At 40.9% G+C, this 14,925-nt stretch overlaps 1 protein-coding gene across 3 annotated transcripts in view; it reads right to left on the bottom strand.

Moving 5' to 3' along the window:
* LOC119169162 (uncharacterized) overlaps positions 1-14,181 on the bottom strand; it is a 472,562-nt gene extending 458,381 nt beyond the window's left edge. For all 3 annotated transcript variants that reach the window (XM_037420264.2, XM_037420263.2, XM_037420262.2), the window contains exon 1: positions 14,024-14,181. In XM_037420264.2, coding sequence (XP_037276161.2) covers positions 14,024-14,057 — 34 coding nt within the window. In that variant the 5' untranslated portion in view covers positions 14,058-14,181. The remainder of the gene's footprint in view (positions 1-14,023) is intronic.
* Between the last annotated feature and the right edge of the window lie 744 nt (positions 14,182-14,925).

The raw sequence follows: 14,925 nt of genomic DNA on the forward strand, positions 1-14,925 counted from the left end.
TGATATATCGCACATTTTTATGCTCGCATGAAATTTAACACATGAAATAAAAGCAAGCTTCCTTCATACTTTGTCGGTAAAGGAAGCGTACTCCCCTGGTTCTTATCAGCGATTGCTGACTTAAAAAGAAGCTGATAGCACAGCAGGGGTGTTGCTAGGATTCATGCATGGAGGGGGATAGAAAGAGGAATTGAGGGATCTGAGCAATCTGTATGTACATTTTGCCCGTAATTGCTTACGTGCGGATCCAAATCGGGAGATTTTTTCCGAAATAGGTCAAATCCTGACCCTATTGTAGGTCACATAATGCTCTATTGGCTCACACACTTTCTCAACTGTCCTCTAAAACAGTAATACTAAACATTATTTATAATTAGTAATGTATTGTTACTGTTGTAGAAGAAAGTTGATAGCATGTATGTGCCAATACAGCGTTAGTTGATCTTGTTTCCTTTCTAGGTTTGGCCTTTTTGAATAAAAAATGCTCTTCAAATGAACATAAAAAGGAAGCGGAGATGTGTCAATACAAAACACGCCCCCCCCCCCACCGCCCTTCCCTTACTTATTAATTATATCTATGATGCCCACGTAACAAATATTAACTCCAAATTTCCGAAACAACGCCGCAATGAAGCCTCACCGGGGAAAGGGAAATGTGCATCTCGAAGGCTACGCATTTGGCGCCTGCACACATCAGTTGCAAAAAGAAACAAAAACAGGGCACTATAGCTATGCTAGCAAATAAATATGTTGTCAACCTTAAAACGATAAACCATATATTGTTTGCTTGACATAGCTTAGAATTGATATAAAAAACAGTGCTGCAATAAATTGTGCTTTCGGTCTTGAGGTATCGGGGCGATTGCGCGTCGCCATCGTCAACAGGCAGACTTTCAAATGGTAGTATATAGGTGTTCTGTGCTTTCACTTCTGTGGTGGCATGTCGTGTGCCTGTTTGCTGCACGCTGACAGAGGCGGATTGTTTGACGATTCACTTACTTTTTCCTAGATGTGTACATCTTCGGCTTGCATGGTGTATCTCGCGCGTACAGAAGATATAGTACGTGTCACTGCAATCTCCGGATCCGTGGCGCTTCGGCAAGTACGGAACAACGACTTCGGTGCGGTGGAGTGCGTCTTCTCTGTCAACGGCTTTCGTTGAAGCTTGTGCACACCGCAAGCTGAGTGTTCGCAATCAAGCATTCAACGGATTGTACGCTGGGAGCTACATGGAGAACGCTCTTGGATTTGGTGCTATTGCTAGAAAGATAAGCTTTCATGCTTGCGAACAACGAAGTGCATAAGTGCGTGCCGGCCAACTTCCGATTTGCCCGCGATGCTTCTGAACGCCGCCGAATTCTGGCGGTACGGGCGCGGCGATAAATAACCCGAAATGTCGCCCTTGCTACCTAAGATAAATAACTATAACAAATAAGAGGTTTTCCGAGGCACCGCGCACTCCATGAAATCGTTTCGTGTCTTTGTTTTCTCGCAATCGTTTAACCAAAAGCAGTGCTATGTGCTGTTATCTCGAAGAAGCGTGCGCTACGGCCCACTTTGCGAACGTCGTGGCAACCTCGCAAGAAGACCGCGATGACGCCGTTGACATTTCAAGGGACCATCCAAGCATCCAAAACAATCTTTCGATAAACGGATTAACGTTTCGCTGTTCACATAAATAAAGTTTCGTCTTTGCAGGAAGCGACTGTCTGTCGGCGCGGGCATTTGTGACCTTCACTCGCTGTGTGCTTATCAGTTGCAATGTCTTTACACTCGCAGCGTTCGTGCAACCCACTGTGGGGCACGGATTAAAAAAAAACGGCATGTGCCACGCACAGACAGACCTTACGGCGTGCGGCATCGATTGAAAGAAGGATGAGGTGTGGGTGAAGCGACGAAGGTGGTCGAAAGGGATGATATAATAATAAAAAGCGAAAAAGATAAGCGGGCAAGAAGGCGCCAGTTCTTTTTTATCGGGACCGCAGTGGAGAAACGTAGGGATGCGTTTATTACGCGGCAGAGAAAAAAATCCAGATTTTAACGACTCCAGTTAAGGGTACGCTTATAATGCGAGTAAATGCGCTATTTAAAACAGTAATTCAAAAATATTTAAAATTCGTATCAGTACACCTTTGATGCCTGTGCTTTGGAGTGCTGATATGAGTGTTTTGTTAGAAATCGTGCTGCTAACCAAAGAAATTACATGTACATTGTTTGGTCAGCAATTTGTGCATTTTTGTGGCTTGTCGGTTGTGTTTATATCTATACTTGTATATTGTAAATAACCAGGCTATATAAATATTGATCTGCTTCACGAAGGGCTTGAAAAGCCACACTTGTATGCGCACATCGTCGTTTCGCATTTTGCATCGTTGTAGTGCGCCACATAAAGTTATATAGTAGATTACAATATGTGTAAATATTTTGGTGTATGGTTTTGGCGCTGTGGTTGTATGAAAGCTTAGCCAAACTGTTCCAACACACACCCAGAAAGAACCTTCAGTTACACTGATGCAGCACGGATGATAATGAAGTATGAATAGTTAGCCGCGAAAGAACACGCTCGCGAAAAAGAAAATGAGGATGATGACACAGGTGACTGTGGATGAAAGAAGACAGACTTAACAGTGTCAGGGTCACGTGTTTTGTCTCTGCATGTTTCATCTTTATGAATGTAAGCAAACTTATGAGCTAATAAGACTTTCATGCATATATTCCTGTTAGCTTCTTCTGCAGTAAGTTGTCCATCTTTATTAATACATAAATAATGTTTAGCAGTTGAGAGCTCACTGTACATCTGGTTAACTTACTTGTGATACATTATCTGTTGCATGGCTCTTTTCAATAATGAAAAAGAACATTTTAACTGAAAAAGGGCTGCTTATGCATGCACTTGAAGAAGAAGAATATTAGTATGTGTTATTGATTTTTGACAGTAGTCAGCCTGAGTCATGGCCTCATACGTTATCAATTTTCCGATCAATAAGCAACCTGCACGAAACTGATTATATTATTATTTAGTATACTAAATTTATTTAAGTGTAGCAGAAATATACTGGTGAGCTTCCACAAATATACTGTGATGTGTTTCCAGCAGCAGTCGTATATGTGCTGTTCATCCCCTCACATCGTAGCTTGCTCGATGTTTTACACTAGTTTCACGCAGTAGATTGAACATCTGTGATGTGTACTTGTCTACAAAGGGATCACTCAAGGTAAATGATAAGTAATGTCCATGTCTTGTTTGAATTGGTTTATATTTTTTGTATGACCTGTCGCAGTGGCTTATTGATAAAAGTATTCTAGCTAAGCATGAAATCTTGGTGTAGAGGCTGAAATTGTTGTGAAAGCTGAAGTTTGAGCCTCTTGGTATATTTCATACTTTTTTGTAGGTGCGCGATAAAATGAGAGAAGCACTTTTTCGCCTCCATGTACGTTTGCAAAGGTTTTCGATGAACTATGACGTAGACTCAACCATGGCCCTTGCATTCATGCACTACTATGCACAGATGCCGCTAAACATAAAAGTGAATAGTGGCAAAGCTGAAGTGAGGAAACGAGTTTTTATTATAGGATAGATCGTAGTAAGTTTGTGATTGTTCTCAATATTTTTATGCTTACATTAATATTGTGCATGTCTTACATGCACAATGTTGAAAGGACCGCACACCTCGTAGTTTACGGTGGACTTAGTGCTGTCGATGCAGTGTACTCTTCATCACAACCTGAAAGCAGCTGTTCCGGGCTCAAGACCTCAATCGAAGGGTTTCAGCAATGGTAGACCCTTTTGATAGGGTTCTCCATATCTCTTGTACAATTTTGGAACATTCCTACGATGCAAAATCTTTCATCTCAAGCTATGTGACCTACCTAATTATTATTCTTCCAAAATGAGCATTACTTTGCCATAAGATTAATAGCAGTGCGTGTAGAAAACTGTGTACAGATGCATAATGTTAACAAATCGTATGATAAAGTGGAGACGACCTAGATGTCGCCAACTCAAATTGTTGATTCACTAATAGTGTGTCATTAATGCAGCAGGAGGTAACTTGTTTATTAAGCCTAATATCTACCATAAGACCTAATGAAAATGCCTCCTCTCGGGTACTGTATAACCCTGATATTTTCACAGTCCTAGGCCTCCTGCACGTGCTGTAGTTTGCATCTGGTGAAGTAATATTGATATATAGTAAAACTCGCTGTTGGGATAGCTGGTGCATGTCTGAAAGAAATATTAGTCAATTTCGCGTCAAAATTATTACCACACAACCGAAAAAAACACAAACGGGACGGGTGCTCATTTTCAGCAGTTTATTCCTTGAGTAAAAAGGCTGATATAAACCCAGTTCTCATCAAAGCATGTACAATGTTCTCAGGCTGTGGCTTACCAATCACGCTATAGGACACAGGGTCACTCCATGCCAAGCGTCCCGGCCATTTTGGCGACCATCTCAAACGTATTTGAAAAAAATTGTGCTAACTAAACGAAGTATTCTTCCTCAAAGAACTTTGAGCGAAGTAGGTATTCGCTATTCAGATATTCATACGAAGTGCAGTTTGCAATAAAAGAAAAGAAAGCATAGCACACATTTGCTACATTCTTGGAAGTATATGTGCCCTAACAGTCACACTAATATTGCCGAGCTTCAAACTCCTTACAAAAACACACTTACTTAACACGTACACAAAATTTGGTATAGAAAGAAGGAGCGGCACTTTTACAATAACTTTTTTCTCAAAAAACACCCAAATGACATTGCAGGAAATTCACAAGGCAGCCACGTGACCAAAATATTTTTTTCTGTTTAAATATTCTAGCAGTTCACTGTTTCCAGTGCATCAGCACTATCTGCTTCAAATACATTTGAGATGGTCGCCGAAATAGCTGGGGCGTTTGGCATTGAATGGCCCCACATGATCTCTAGATACCGTGCTTCTGACTCATACAGGATGAATTGAGTTTCGCTAGCACAATTGATATCCAGTTTTTTTTTATGTGAAAAGCCTTTAAATTTTCTCGCGGAACCTTGCTTTTGCTTTTACCCAAGATCCTCATCTGCATGATGCGTGGGGTAATTGCACATGATGTGACATGCGCGCTTAATTGGGCCTCGTCCTTATTCTTTACCGGGAGAGCGTGTTTCTTCACTTGATCATTGAAGCAGCGCCTCGTATGGCTAACGTGTTTCTTCCAGTACGATAGGGGTATTTCGTAAAACACTTCAGTGGCACACTTTTGCAGCCTTTGAGCTGTAAAGAATGATTTCGAGTGTGCAACAGCACAACGTCGCTAGTTTGTTAGGGGTGGTGAACTCCAACAGTTCTTCATGTTAACTCGCCACCTTTAAACGTTGTGTGTAACCTTAAAGGTACAGATAGTCGCAAGCAACCAGCCATTTTGTCTCAGTGTTTTCTTCGTTTGTGTGGTCGTGGTTTTGGCGCACAATCAACAATTCGATTCAGAAATTCATATCTATTCACAGTCGGTAGCACAATATTACTTGCTACTTTCGCATTCATATTTGCGTGTTTAGGAGCGCAGCAGCAGAGCAAATTGTGTTAATTAGATACAATTTCTTATTTTTAAACAAAGCTGGTCTGAAGCTGCCTCAATAATTTCTGAATAATGTTAATTTTATCAAGAAATATAAAATGCAGTATTCACCCTACGTTTGTGCATCAGCATCAAACCCATTACAGATGCACAAACCGTAACCGCAACTTCTACTTCAATATACCATAACCTCACGTCAAAAGAAAAGAAAGTAGAGTGGTTTTAAAAAAAATTCTGGTCCTTCTTCTAAGATATGCATAACTATTTTTAAGCCACTTTTGGCAGAATACAAGTTTGCTCTGCAGAAAAGCGCTCCATGATTTAGAAGTGGCTACTAGTACTTGCAGTCCCAACAAAGAAATTTTTTTTCTCTTAATTACAAATGCATGCAGATGCCATGCAATGACAAGTACTTGTATAAGTGCTGGCATCTAAAAGTGATTGGCAGTCTTTCAGAGTGATGTATGATGTTTCTGCGGCCTTAAAAAACGACAAACATAACGGTATGCCACTTTTTTTTTCTTTTCGCCACCCCCTTTAGCTTCTCCTTTACAGATCTCCCAAGTTTTTGGGTTGCCTATCACTTTGACAAGCTCGGAAAATGCTCGGAAAACGCTCTTGTGTATTTTAAATGAATTAGTCGGCTGATGTTCAATTCCTAGGTATATTTTTCTTTTCTAAAGTTCAGTCTGATTTGTTATACTACTGCAAGTTTGGAATTTCAGGCTTAAAAAGCACCATGTTTTTTCCCCCTGAAACCGGTTCTAAAATATTGCTCCATATCCCAACTGGGCCTTTGCACCCATGCTAGTTCTAACTGCTTTGTCTGTGCATAGTCCAGTTTTTTTTTTCTGGTCCTTAACTTTGCAGTGTTGCCTTTACCTGCATTAACTGGTTATTGTTTCTCCTGCTTCTGCGTGTCCAGTTGATGTTGTTTCATATTGAATTCTTTCACGGCGACATAATATGTGATGCGCTAATTATTTTACATTTTACATCAACTATTCTGCATCGTTAGGACGTGGTGACACTGTTAAGGTATAATTATTTGTGCTTATTGTTTTCACTTCTATATTATTCTTTCTTTCGTACTCTGGATGTCTGAACACACAAAAGATATTGCGAATTGAAAATGCCTTTTCAATAATGTCTTGTCGTTTTATTCATTAGAACACTTCTAAGCTTGCATTTTATGTATGATGCATGCCACGACACATGTAAACTGTGGCGTATCAATGTGAAAAGTGCAGTGTGCTTTGATATGATATTTCAGTATATTAAAGAAATAAGACAGGCTGCATTGTACTAGTGTTCTTTCTGTTCGTATGCTTCGCTGCACTGTACTTGAGCATTGAATTGAAGCATGTTAAAACCAGTTGTTCAATATAAAGTGCAAATACAGGCTCTTCTGTTGTACTTAGTCGTTAGTTCTCCATATCAAGTCATTCACGCCTGGTTTCCTGTCTTCTTTTGTATCAAATCAGATTCCGCTCATCACCTTCGAAAAATGCCTTTTAAAAGGCTAAAATTTCTCTGAAGCCTGTATGCACTCTGTATTGAATAAAATAAAGCTCGATTTTATCTTACACTATGGGATAACTGTGTGAACGCCGTGTTATATGCGACAACTCATTTTGAGTGATGCCTTCGTATTCAGCTACAATTGCATCTTATATGTGACAGCCGTATATGCCGTGCTTCATGGGCCCTTTAAAAGCAGTGCTAGGGCCAATATTTTCCCACTGTTGCAGGAGCCACTATGAGAAGACGTCTGCCCATGAAAGGTGAAGCATTCTAGTGCTTCCTCGGGGGCCTACTGGAAGGGGGTAACGCTCGAGCTATGGACGTTTCGCATGGGTGTTGGGGCATAATTCTTCATGAATACCCTCACATCCTTCATGACATTTGTGTGTGTTACCCCCTTTTAACATTTTTGTCGTTTGGGTCTTGTCTTGCTAATACACCTCACACCTTTATGGCCATTTAGGTGTATTTTAGCTATTACATCTTCAAAAAGTGTTGATCCCCTAGGGTGGAAATTTGCCATTACACCCAATATATTGTTGTTTTTTGTCCTATCATCCCTCTCAGGCCATGAAATACAACCTTGTAACTGGTCCGGTTTGTTTTGCTGTCTGCCAGGCTCTGCCACTCAAGTCACCAATTGGCTTTGGCAGGCCTAGTCACATGTACTGTTTTATTTGAAAAATAAAGGTATTATTATTATTATTATTATTACTTTATTATTATTATTATTATTATTATTATTATTATTGATTTATTATTATTATTATTATTATTATTATTATTATTATTATTATTATTATTATTATTATTATTATTATTATTATTATTATTATTATTATTATTATTGTTGTATAGGTGTAGCCCTGATTGTTACACCTATTTCATGGGGTGTAGGCGTGTGAGTTATTGGCAGCCTATTACAACTATATGAGTGTTTTCGGTTTACAATGTACCTTATTTCTTACAGCACTACTTTACGTATGATGAGGAGGTTCATATAAAAACCTGCAGAAGTGAATGGAATGCGCTTGTAATGCCAAAATTGAAACCATCTGATTACGAACCATTTGATGTTGTAACACATCTGCAGAACTTCCAACAACGTCGCTCTGCATGTCATGTCATCAGAGCTGTCACCAGGTGTGGTACAGACGCACTGTGACAGGCTTGAGACGAGCGACGCTTTTCTCCCACCAACAAAATCGCTTTGGTACCGACCTACGAGCTTCTTGACGTCGGGCAACATCTATATAATTTTGTTGTTCAGCCGGAAATATTTCAGTGTCAATGGCGCCTTAAGGCGTTGTTGTGCAATGAACGGTACATTCGTGAATAGCGCAGCTGAAATTATCTCTTGTCACTCCAACCGTTCTTCTCATATTTCCTGCCACTTGGGAGTGTAATCTTACTATATCATGCTAACATGTCTAAAAGTAAAGGTTGTGCGAATAATACTTATCTATTATAATGTCTTTTTCTTTCATCAATTTCACGAATCAATATTCGAATCATTTGTTAAAAATGTCTGTAATACTGATATCTTAGTTTGCTATATTCATTTGCCCCTCCTGCTGGTGGCTTAAGCCAAAAGCGATCAGAAGCCCTATATATATTTAAACTTTAAAAAATTTAATGAATCATACGCCACGCGGGAATCAGTGTTGTACTTATGTGCGCTCGGCTTTTTGTCAGGTGCACAGCATGGGCGCACGAGAAGATGGCATTCTGACGCAGAGTGAGCTTAGTGCAAATGTCAGTATTAGCAAAAGGGAGTGCACGTCAGAGTTCGTCACCATGGCGTGAATATTATACGTAACTTTTGTTGGCGTATTCCTGCGGCGAAGAACAAGGCATGAATATAGCTTGCGGAATCTTAGGAATAGAAGTGTGATATGCATTCTATTAGACTGCTAGCAAAACATGACACGTCCATGATAGGAGCAAATATGTCATTTCTATTGAATTGTTACATAGTTATGCAGCCAGAAACACGAGCACAATAGGCGTGGTAACGACATTACGCCTAGCATAAAGTCTTTTCTCAAAAGTGGTGTCGAGATCGCGGAGTGGCTCATCACTGCCACGCAAAGCACTTGGCTTCGATTATTACTGATAATTTTTTATACTGTGCATTCGTGTAGGGTCCACATTTCCGATATGTTTTCCCCATGCTCTCGCACATAAATCACCAATATATGTTCTAGCTTTTCCTGGTATAACAAAGTGTGAATCACCTGTGCCGCACCCGCATATCACGGCCCGAGGTGCACGACCCTGTCCAACAAATTTCTGGAAAAAAGTGACCATGTAAGCGACATTACTTTCAGCTTTGGTTTTCACGCTTTTAATCATACAGGGCAAGACTGCACACACCACTAACACCGAGCACAGACTAACCACGGTTAGTCTGCGCTTTGTGTTTGTGGTGTGTCCAGCTCGTCGCTGTGTGAGTAAGAGCGCGTTTTGCCAAGATGCAACACAACTGTGCCTGCTCTTATCAGGACTTTTACGTAATTCATATTATGACGAGCCAGACATATCCATCAAGCCCTCTTATTCTCTCCTACCATTCTTGATTGATTGACATGTGGGGTTGAACGTCCCAAAACCACCATATATTCATGAGAGACGCAGTAGTGGAATGCTCCGGAAATTTCGACAACCTGGGATTCTTCAACCTGCACTCAATTGCGATCCCGTGACCTGCGGGTCAGCAGCCGAGCCTGTACTATCTTCGTCCGCAAACACACACACACACACACGCATATATATATATATATATATATATATAAATATATATATATATATATATATATATATATATATATATATATATATATATATATATATATATATATATATATATATATATATATATATATATATATATAGGTAGATAGATAGATTTGTATATAAATATAATTGAAGCGCCTTTGCATTGTTCAGAATTGCTTTGTATTGAATTGATAAAAAATTAGCTCTAATGGTGTTTCTCAAATCCATAGTACTGCCTCGTCATCACTATCTTCATGCCGTACACAAACCAAAACGCTAAAGTTCTAGCGTTCAGGAGATGGCTAGTCATTGCGGACAACATTTGCATACGTTTCTTTTCACACGTATAGGACATGAGTGAGCGAGTGACGCCACGATGAAATTGTGTATCATGCGAAAATGTTCTGATTATTTGACTGAGAAACTTGTGTGAAAGTTTCACTGTCACATAACACGCTTGATTTGCAAATGATTTTACCTCCAGACGGTGAAAAGAAAAGGGTAAATTGAGAGGCATGCAGAACAGCGATGCCCAATTTCGTTCGGGCACAGCCACATTCTACCACGGGCACGGACAGTCCATATCAGCCCCACTGAAACGTGAGCTTGCTAAGAAACGCAACAATATTTAGAAGCAGTGCAGACATGCCGACACCCTACCAAATGGTGAAGAGAGCCCAAATCAGCAATACTTGTTTATTTATTTATTTGTTTATTTATTTCAATTTTCTAAGCACCTGGAGGGCAATACATAGGGGGTATTTATAAGGAATTAAATACGATCACATTTCAGTCATACAGAAATTCGAAAACAAAAACTTAAAAATTTAACGGAGAAACAGTAACAAAAATAAGCAATATACACCATTACTGATAGTTTGTAGAATGTTATTAGGCAAATAAAACTTTCTTCGTGACACAGCAAAGTTAATGGTTTTAAGTGGTTTTACTTGTAACGTGAAGTCAAAACAGTTAGGAACGCGCACAAAATAAACACAATTGGACCAGGCGTAGTAGCAAGAAATAAGAATCTCGTTACAGCAAAAACGTTGTTCAAGGAAGAAAACAAAGAACTGGCCTTCGAAGTTGCGTGGGTAAAGACTACATTTTTTCACGTTTGGCTATCGATTGGCGACACGGATAACATACGTAGACCGAATAACACGCACAGACTGCATACATATGCGCATTTCGACTCTGCCTAAGAACATAATAACCGGTTGGCATTTTCCTTTATTCGTTCGCGCTGTTTCACTTGTGCAGCAAGGGTCTTGTTATGTGGTGTATACTGGGTGAAGAGAACTTCTTCTGCTTATTGGAATAGTTAAAGCTTGCGAAAAAAGTATACCGGGAACAAAGTGAATATTAATTTTGCCTGGTGGTCCCCCTTTCTTCGGAAGTAAAGAGAAAATATTTTTTTCTTTATTTATATATAAGTGTTTTTAAAAGTTTTCACACACACGTGTGTGTGTGCCAGCTTCACCTTTTTTGGAAAGAAAGCGTTGGTTAGACCTATTCGGTTACCTGAAGCTGTCAGCATTGTGCTGTAATTGGTGTTACACTACCGGTAGCGTTCAAGCGCACTAACAAACATTGTATGGGCTGAATGTCCTGAAACCGCAGTATAGTTTTGGAGGACGTCAAGTCAGCATGCAGTCGAGTGCCATGAGCACGAAAACACTGTGGCAGATTGTAGAAATGCTCTGTATTTTATTGATAGACAAATATGTCTGCGGTGCTCGAGCTAGATCGTACACGCTGCAGGAACGAACAGTAATGACTTTGAGTGCAAGAACTCACCTTATTTCATGTTAGCAGCAAAGAAATAGAGTTTTCTGGGTGGCAGTCGTTAACAAGCGTACTACAACGCATGCTCTTTTAGTGCTCAGTTGAATAATATAGTTAATTTTTACTTTGCTAGTTCGGGCACGTCGAACAAATAAGAGGCCTCTTGCTGTGTCTCGGTCTAAAGAAAAAGGCATTGCTTATACTTCCACACTTCTATTCTCTAGGTAGCTTTCAATGAACGCTCATATAACATGGTGATCGCCATTTTGTTAACACACATTGCGCTTTTCGTTTTTATTCGTGGAACAAACTTCATTTTGATATGTATTCTATAGTTTAATATTTTTCTTTACACGGTTCTCTCTACTTTGCTGCTAACGTAAGGTGTTCATTTTTTTGCCGCCGCCGTGTTTTACTTCTGCAGGCACCAACTCACTTTGGCATAACTGATGCTATAGAAACAGAAATAGCATAACGGTGCTCTTTTTGCTATCGTTATTATTATTACAAATAATAAATTCTAGCTTCCACGTAATGCCAGTGTCATTTGCGTGTCTTCTGTGCTAAAGTTGTGCTTGAATGAGGCCTAACTTTTTAGTCCAGACGAGCCTCACCACACTTAAAAGCTTTCAAAAAACGCCCAGAAAACACGTATTTCGTTCTTGTGTGGAGGATGAGAACGCATACTGTAAATAATAGAAATCATCAGTATACAAGTACCTGATACTGGGAATCTTTATTTGGTCTTCAAAGTGACCGCAAAATGAGAGGAAATGTTTGACGGGAGCCAATTTTAATAAAGTTGTGCAACTTTATGAGAAGCGTACCGAAACACTCTGTTGACCCATTGGGTTTTAAATATCGCATTCTGTATTTCTGGTAGCTTTGTTGCACGAAAGAGTCATATAAACAATTTGCAGATAGCTTGTGAAGAAACACCATTTGCATCAGCATAAAATGACGAAGCTTTCAAATTAATTTGTTCAAGACTATGATGACAGTATTCAGAAAATTGTCAAATTCAGTAACTGTTCAACTCGGTTACACACCGCCACCCAACCACGGCTGATGATGTGGATGAATTGAAAAAAGGGCGAAGTTATGGATTACGGACAGTGCCCTGAAGACACCTTGTGGTAATTATGACAAAGTCGCTGTCAGTTTGAGAGTCTGTAAAATGCGTCGTATTTTTAAAGCCAGTTGGCAAAGCACAACACAGCTGTGCATATATTTAATCACCGTGCGCTCTCGGAACTATCTCAAAAAAAATTTTCCGTTAGTTAAATTGCGCATCAGTTGAAAGGCATAGTGCAGAAAGAGAAATATCAAATTGCCAATAAAAATTATTAATCTGCGCGAGCGATAACAGGCTCAAAATGCGTTATACCTTCAGTGTGTGTAACCACTACTCCTGTATGAATCCAATGTGTTTCCAGCTTCTTCTATTTTATCGCCATGGCACCGTCCCCTGTAACCGCTGTCGTGAACACCTTCACTAGGTGCTGGACGATACCACGTGAGCATACTACGTACATTAGCTTTAACACTACAAAATAGATTTTAAACAAAAGTAAACAGTCATTTAAATCATGTGTGTTTTTAAAGACGGCTGCGTGCCTTATACCAGACCAGTAAGATAAGTTTAGCAAGGCAATGCGAAATGAAATGTATTGTTTTGAACATGGTCTTGGGGTTGTGGAGTGGAGCCATTATTTCAGCCTATGCGCAAATAATTGATGCACTCAGTGACGACGATGCAAAGAGGATAAATTGACAAAAGATAGGTTCGTGAGAAGCACGCGGTAGGGTAAACAGCGATAGAGGGGCGATTGAGACGTGCTTTTGAGTGCATGAAAGAACCTGAAGACGTGGGACACACTTTTTGCGTCCTTGTCTTGTCGTGCACTAGAAGCTGCGTCATGCGATACGCCCAGATCACAACATCAGCTTTAAAAGATAATTGTGTGCTGGTGCGATGAGTGTGTAGATGCCTTCTCATTTGTCACGGCATATACAAAACCATCGCAGCTGGAACCTTCCGGATGGTGAGACGCATTCCTCTGTGCTGTCACAACGAACCGTCGTGAGGCCGTCAGGTTGGCGGACGAGTCGCGCAACCTCGTTCAAGTGTTGCCTGCATTGCCAATTCCGCTGAATGAGCACAAGCCCTTAAAATTCGCCTATGACGTATCACAGCAACAGCTGAAAACCTGCAGCAGTTCTTCGAAAAAGCAGTGACTTAACGCAAGTTTTGTTTCAGTTTATAGTGTTAGCATAGGGCTATGAAAGTGCGCCTGTCTTGAAGAGCTTCCCCATCCGTATATTGCCATCGATTTAAGCAACGCTCGAGGACCCACGGTCCAGGACACCACTCACCAGCGACGAACAGCAGGCAGGCGAGGAGCCGCATCCTGCAAAGGGTCTTCGTGTGGGGCACAAAAACACTCAGCTGCGGAGGTCGCCGAGGCAGGAGTAATCCAGGGAGCCTGCACTCATGGCGGCAGCGTGCTCGGCGAATGGGCCGCTTCTGGCGGCCGAAGAAGCAGCCGCCGATCGAGGCCACCAAGCAACCGGTTTGCGCGCCGCCGGAGAAAGTGCCCAGATGATCCGCCGGCAGCGCTTGCGTTGTTCCCCCATTGTGGCGGCGCGTCGCCTTGCACCTTTGTGCCATCGCCACGAGACAAAACAGCTAAGCTCACTCGCTTTTGTGCACTACTCTGAATGGTAGAACAGCCACTTTAGACTGCTGCTGGCGACTGGTCTCGGCGTACCTTAGTCAACAGCTTTGGCAGTAGTGTGCGCACACAAGTGATACACCGGTCGTTGCGAATCAGGAGTTCGTAAGGGTCCCAAGCACGTGAAAAATTAGAGTTATTCTGAAGAATTCACTGCACACTAAATGTCGTTGCACGTTTGAGCACATGCGTTCCACTGTTGGAACTCTACAATCGGTCAACGCATGCGGAACATGAGATAAACACCGGTTTAATGAACCTCTCTCGAAGTCCGTACGCAAGGAAGACAGGGAGCCATGGCTATCAAAGGCCGAGGAGGTCAAATACACTCCAAGCTTAACAGCAATGCTTTTCTTGGTTCTCCGTAGATGCAATTGGGATTTACCCCCAGTGAATTCAACAACGGATATCCTTCAGGACACTTCACGCCAGCAGCTTCACTCTTGTTACTTCTTTTGTGTGCGTGTGTGTGTTTGCGTTCGCGTTCTCTGAAGTGTGCAGTACATGCGCATTGTCAGTGCGATTTCTTAGTGTATTGGCCGT

Source organism: Rhipicephalus microplus, chromosome 2, assembly GCF_043290135.1.
Source record: "Rhipicephalus microplus isolate Deutch F79 chromosome 2, USDA_Rmic, whole genome shotgun sequence".
NCBI lineage: Eukaryota > Metazoa > Arthropoda > Arachnida > Ixodida > Ixodidae > Rhipicephalus > Rhipicephalus microplus.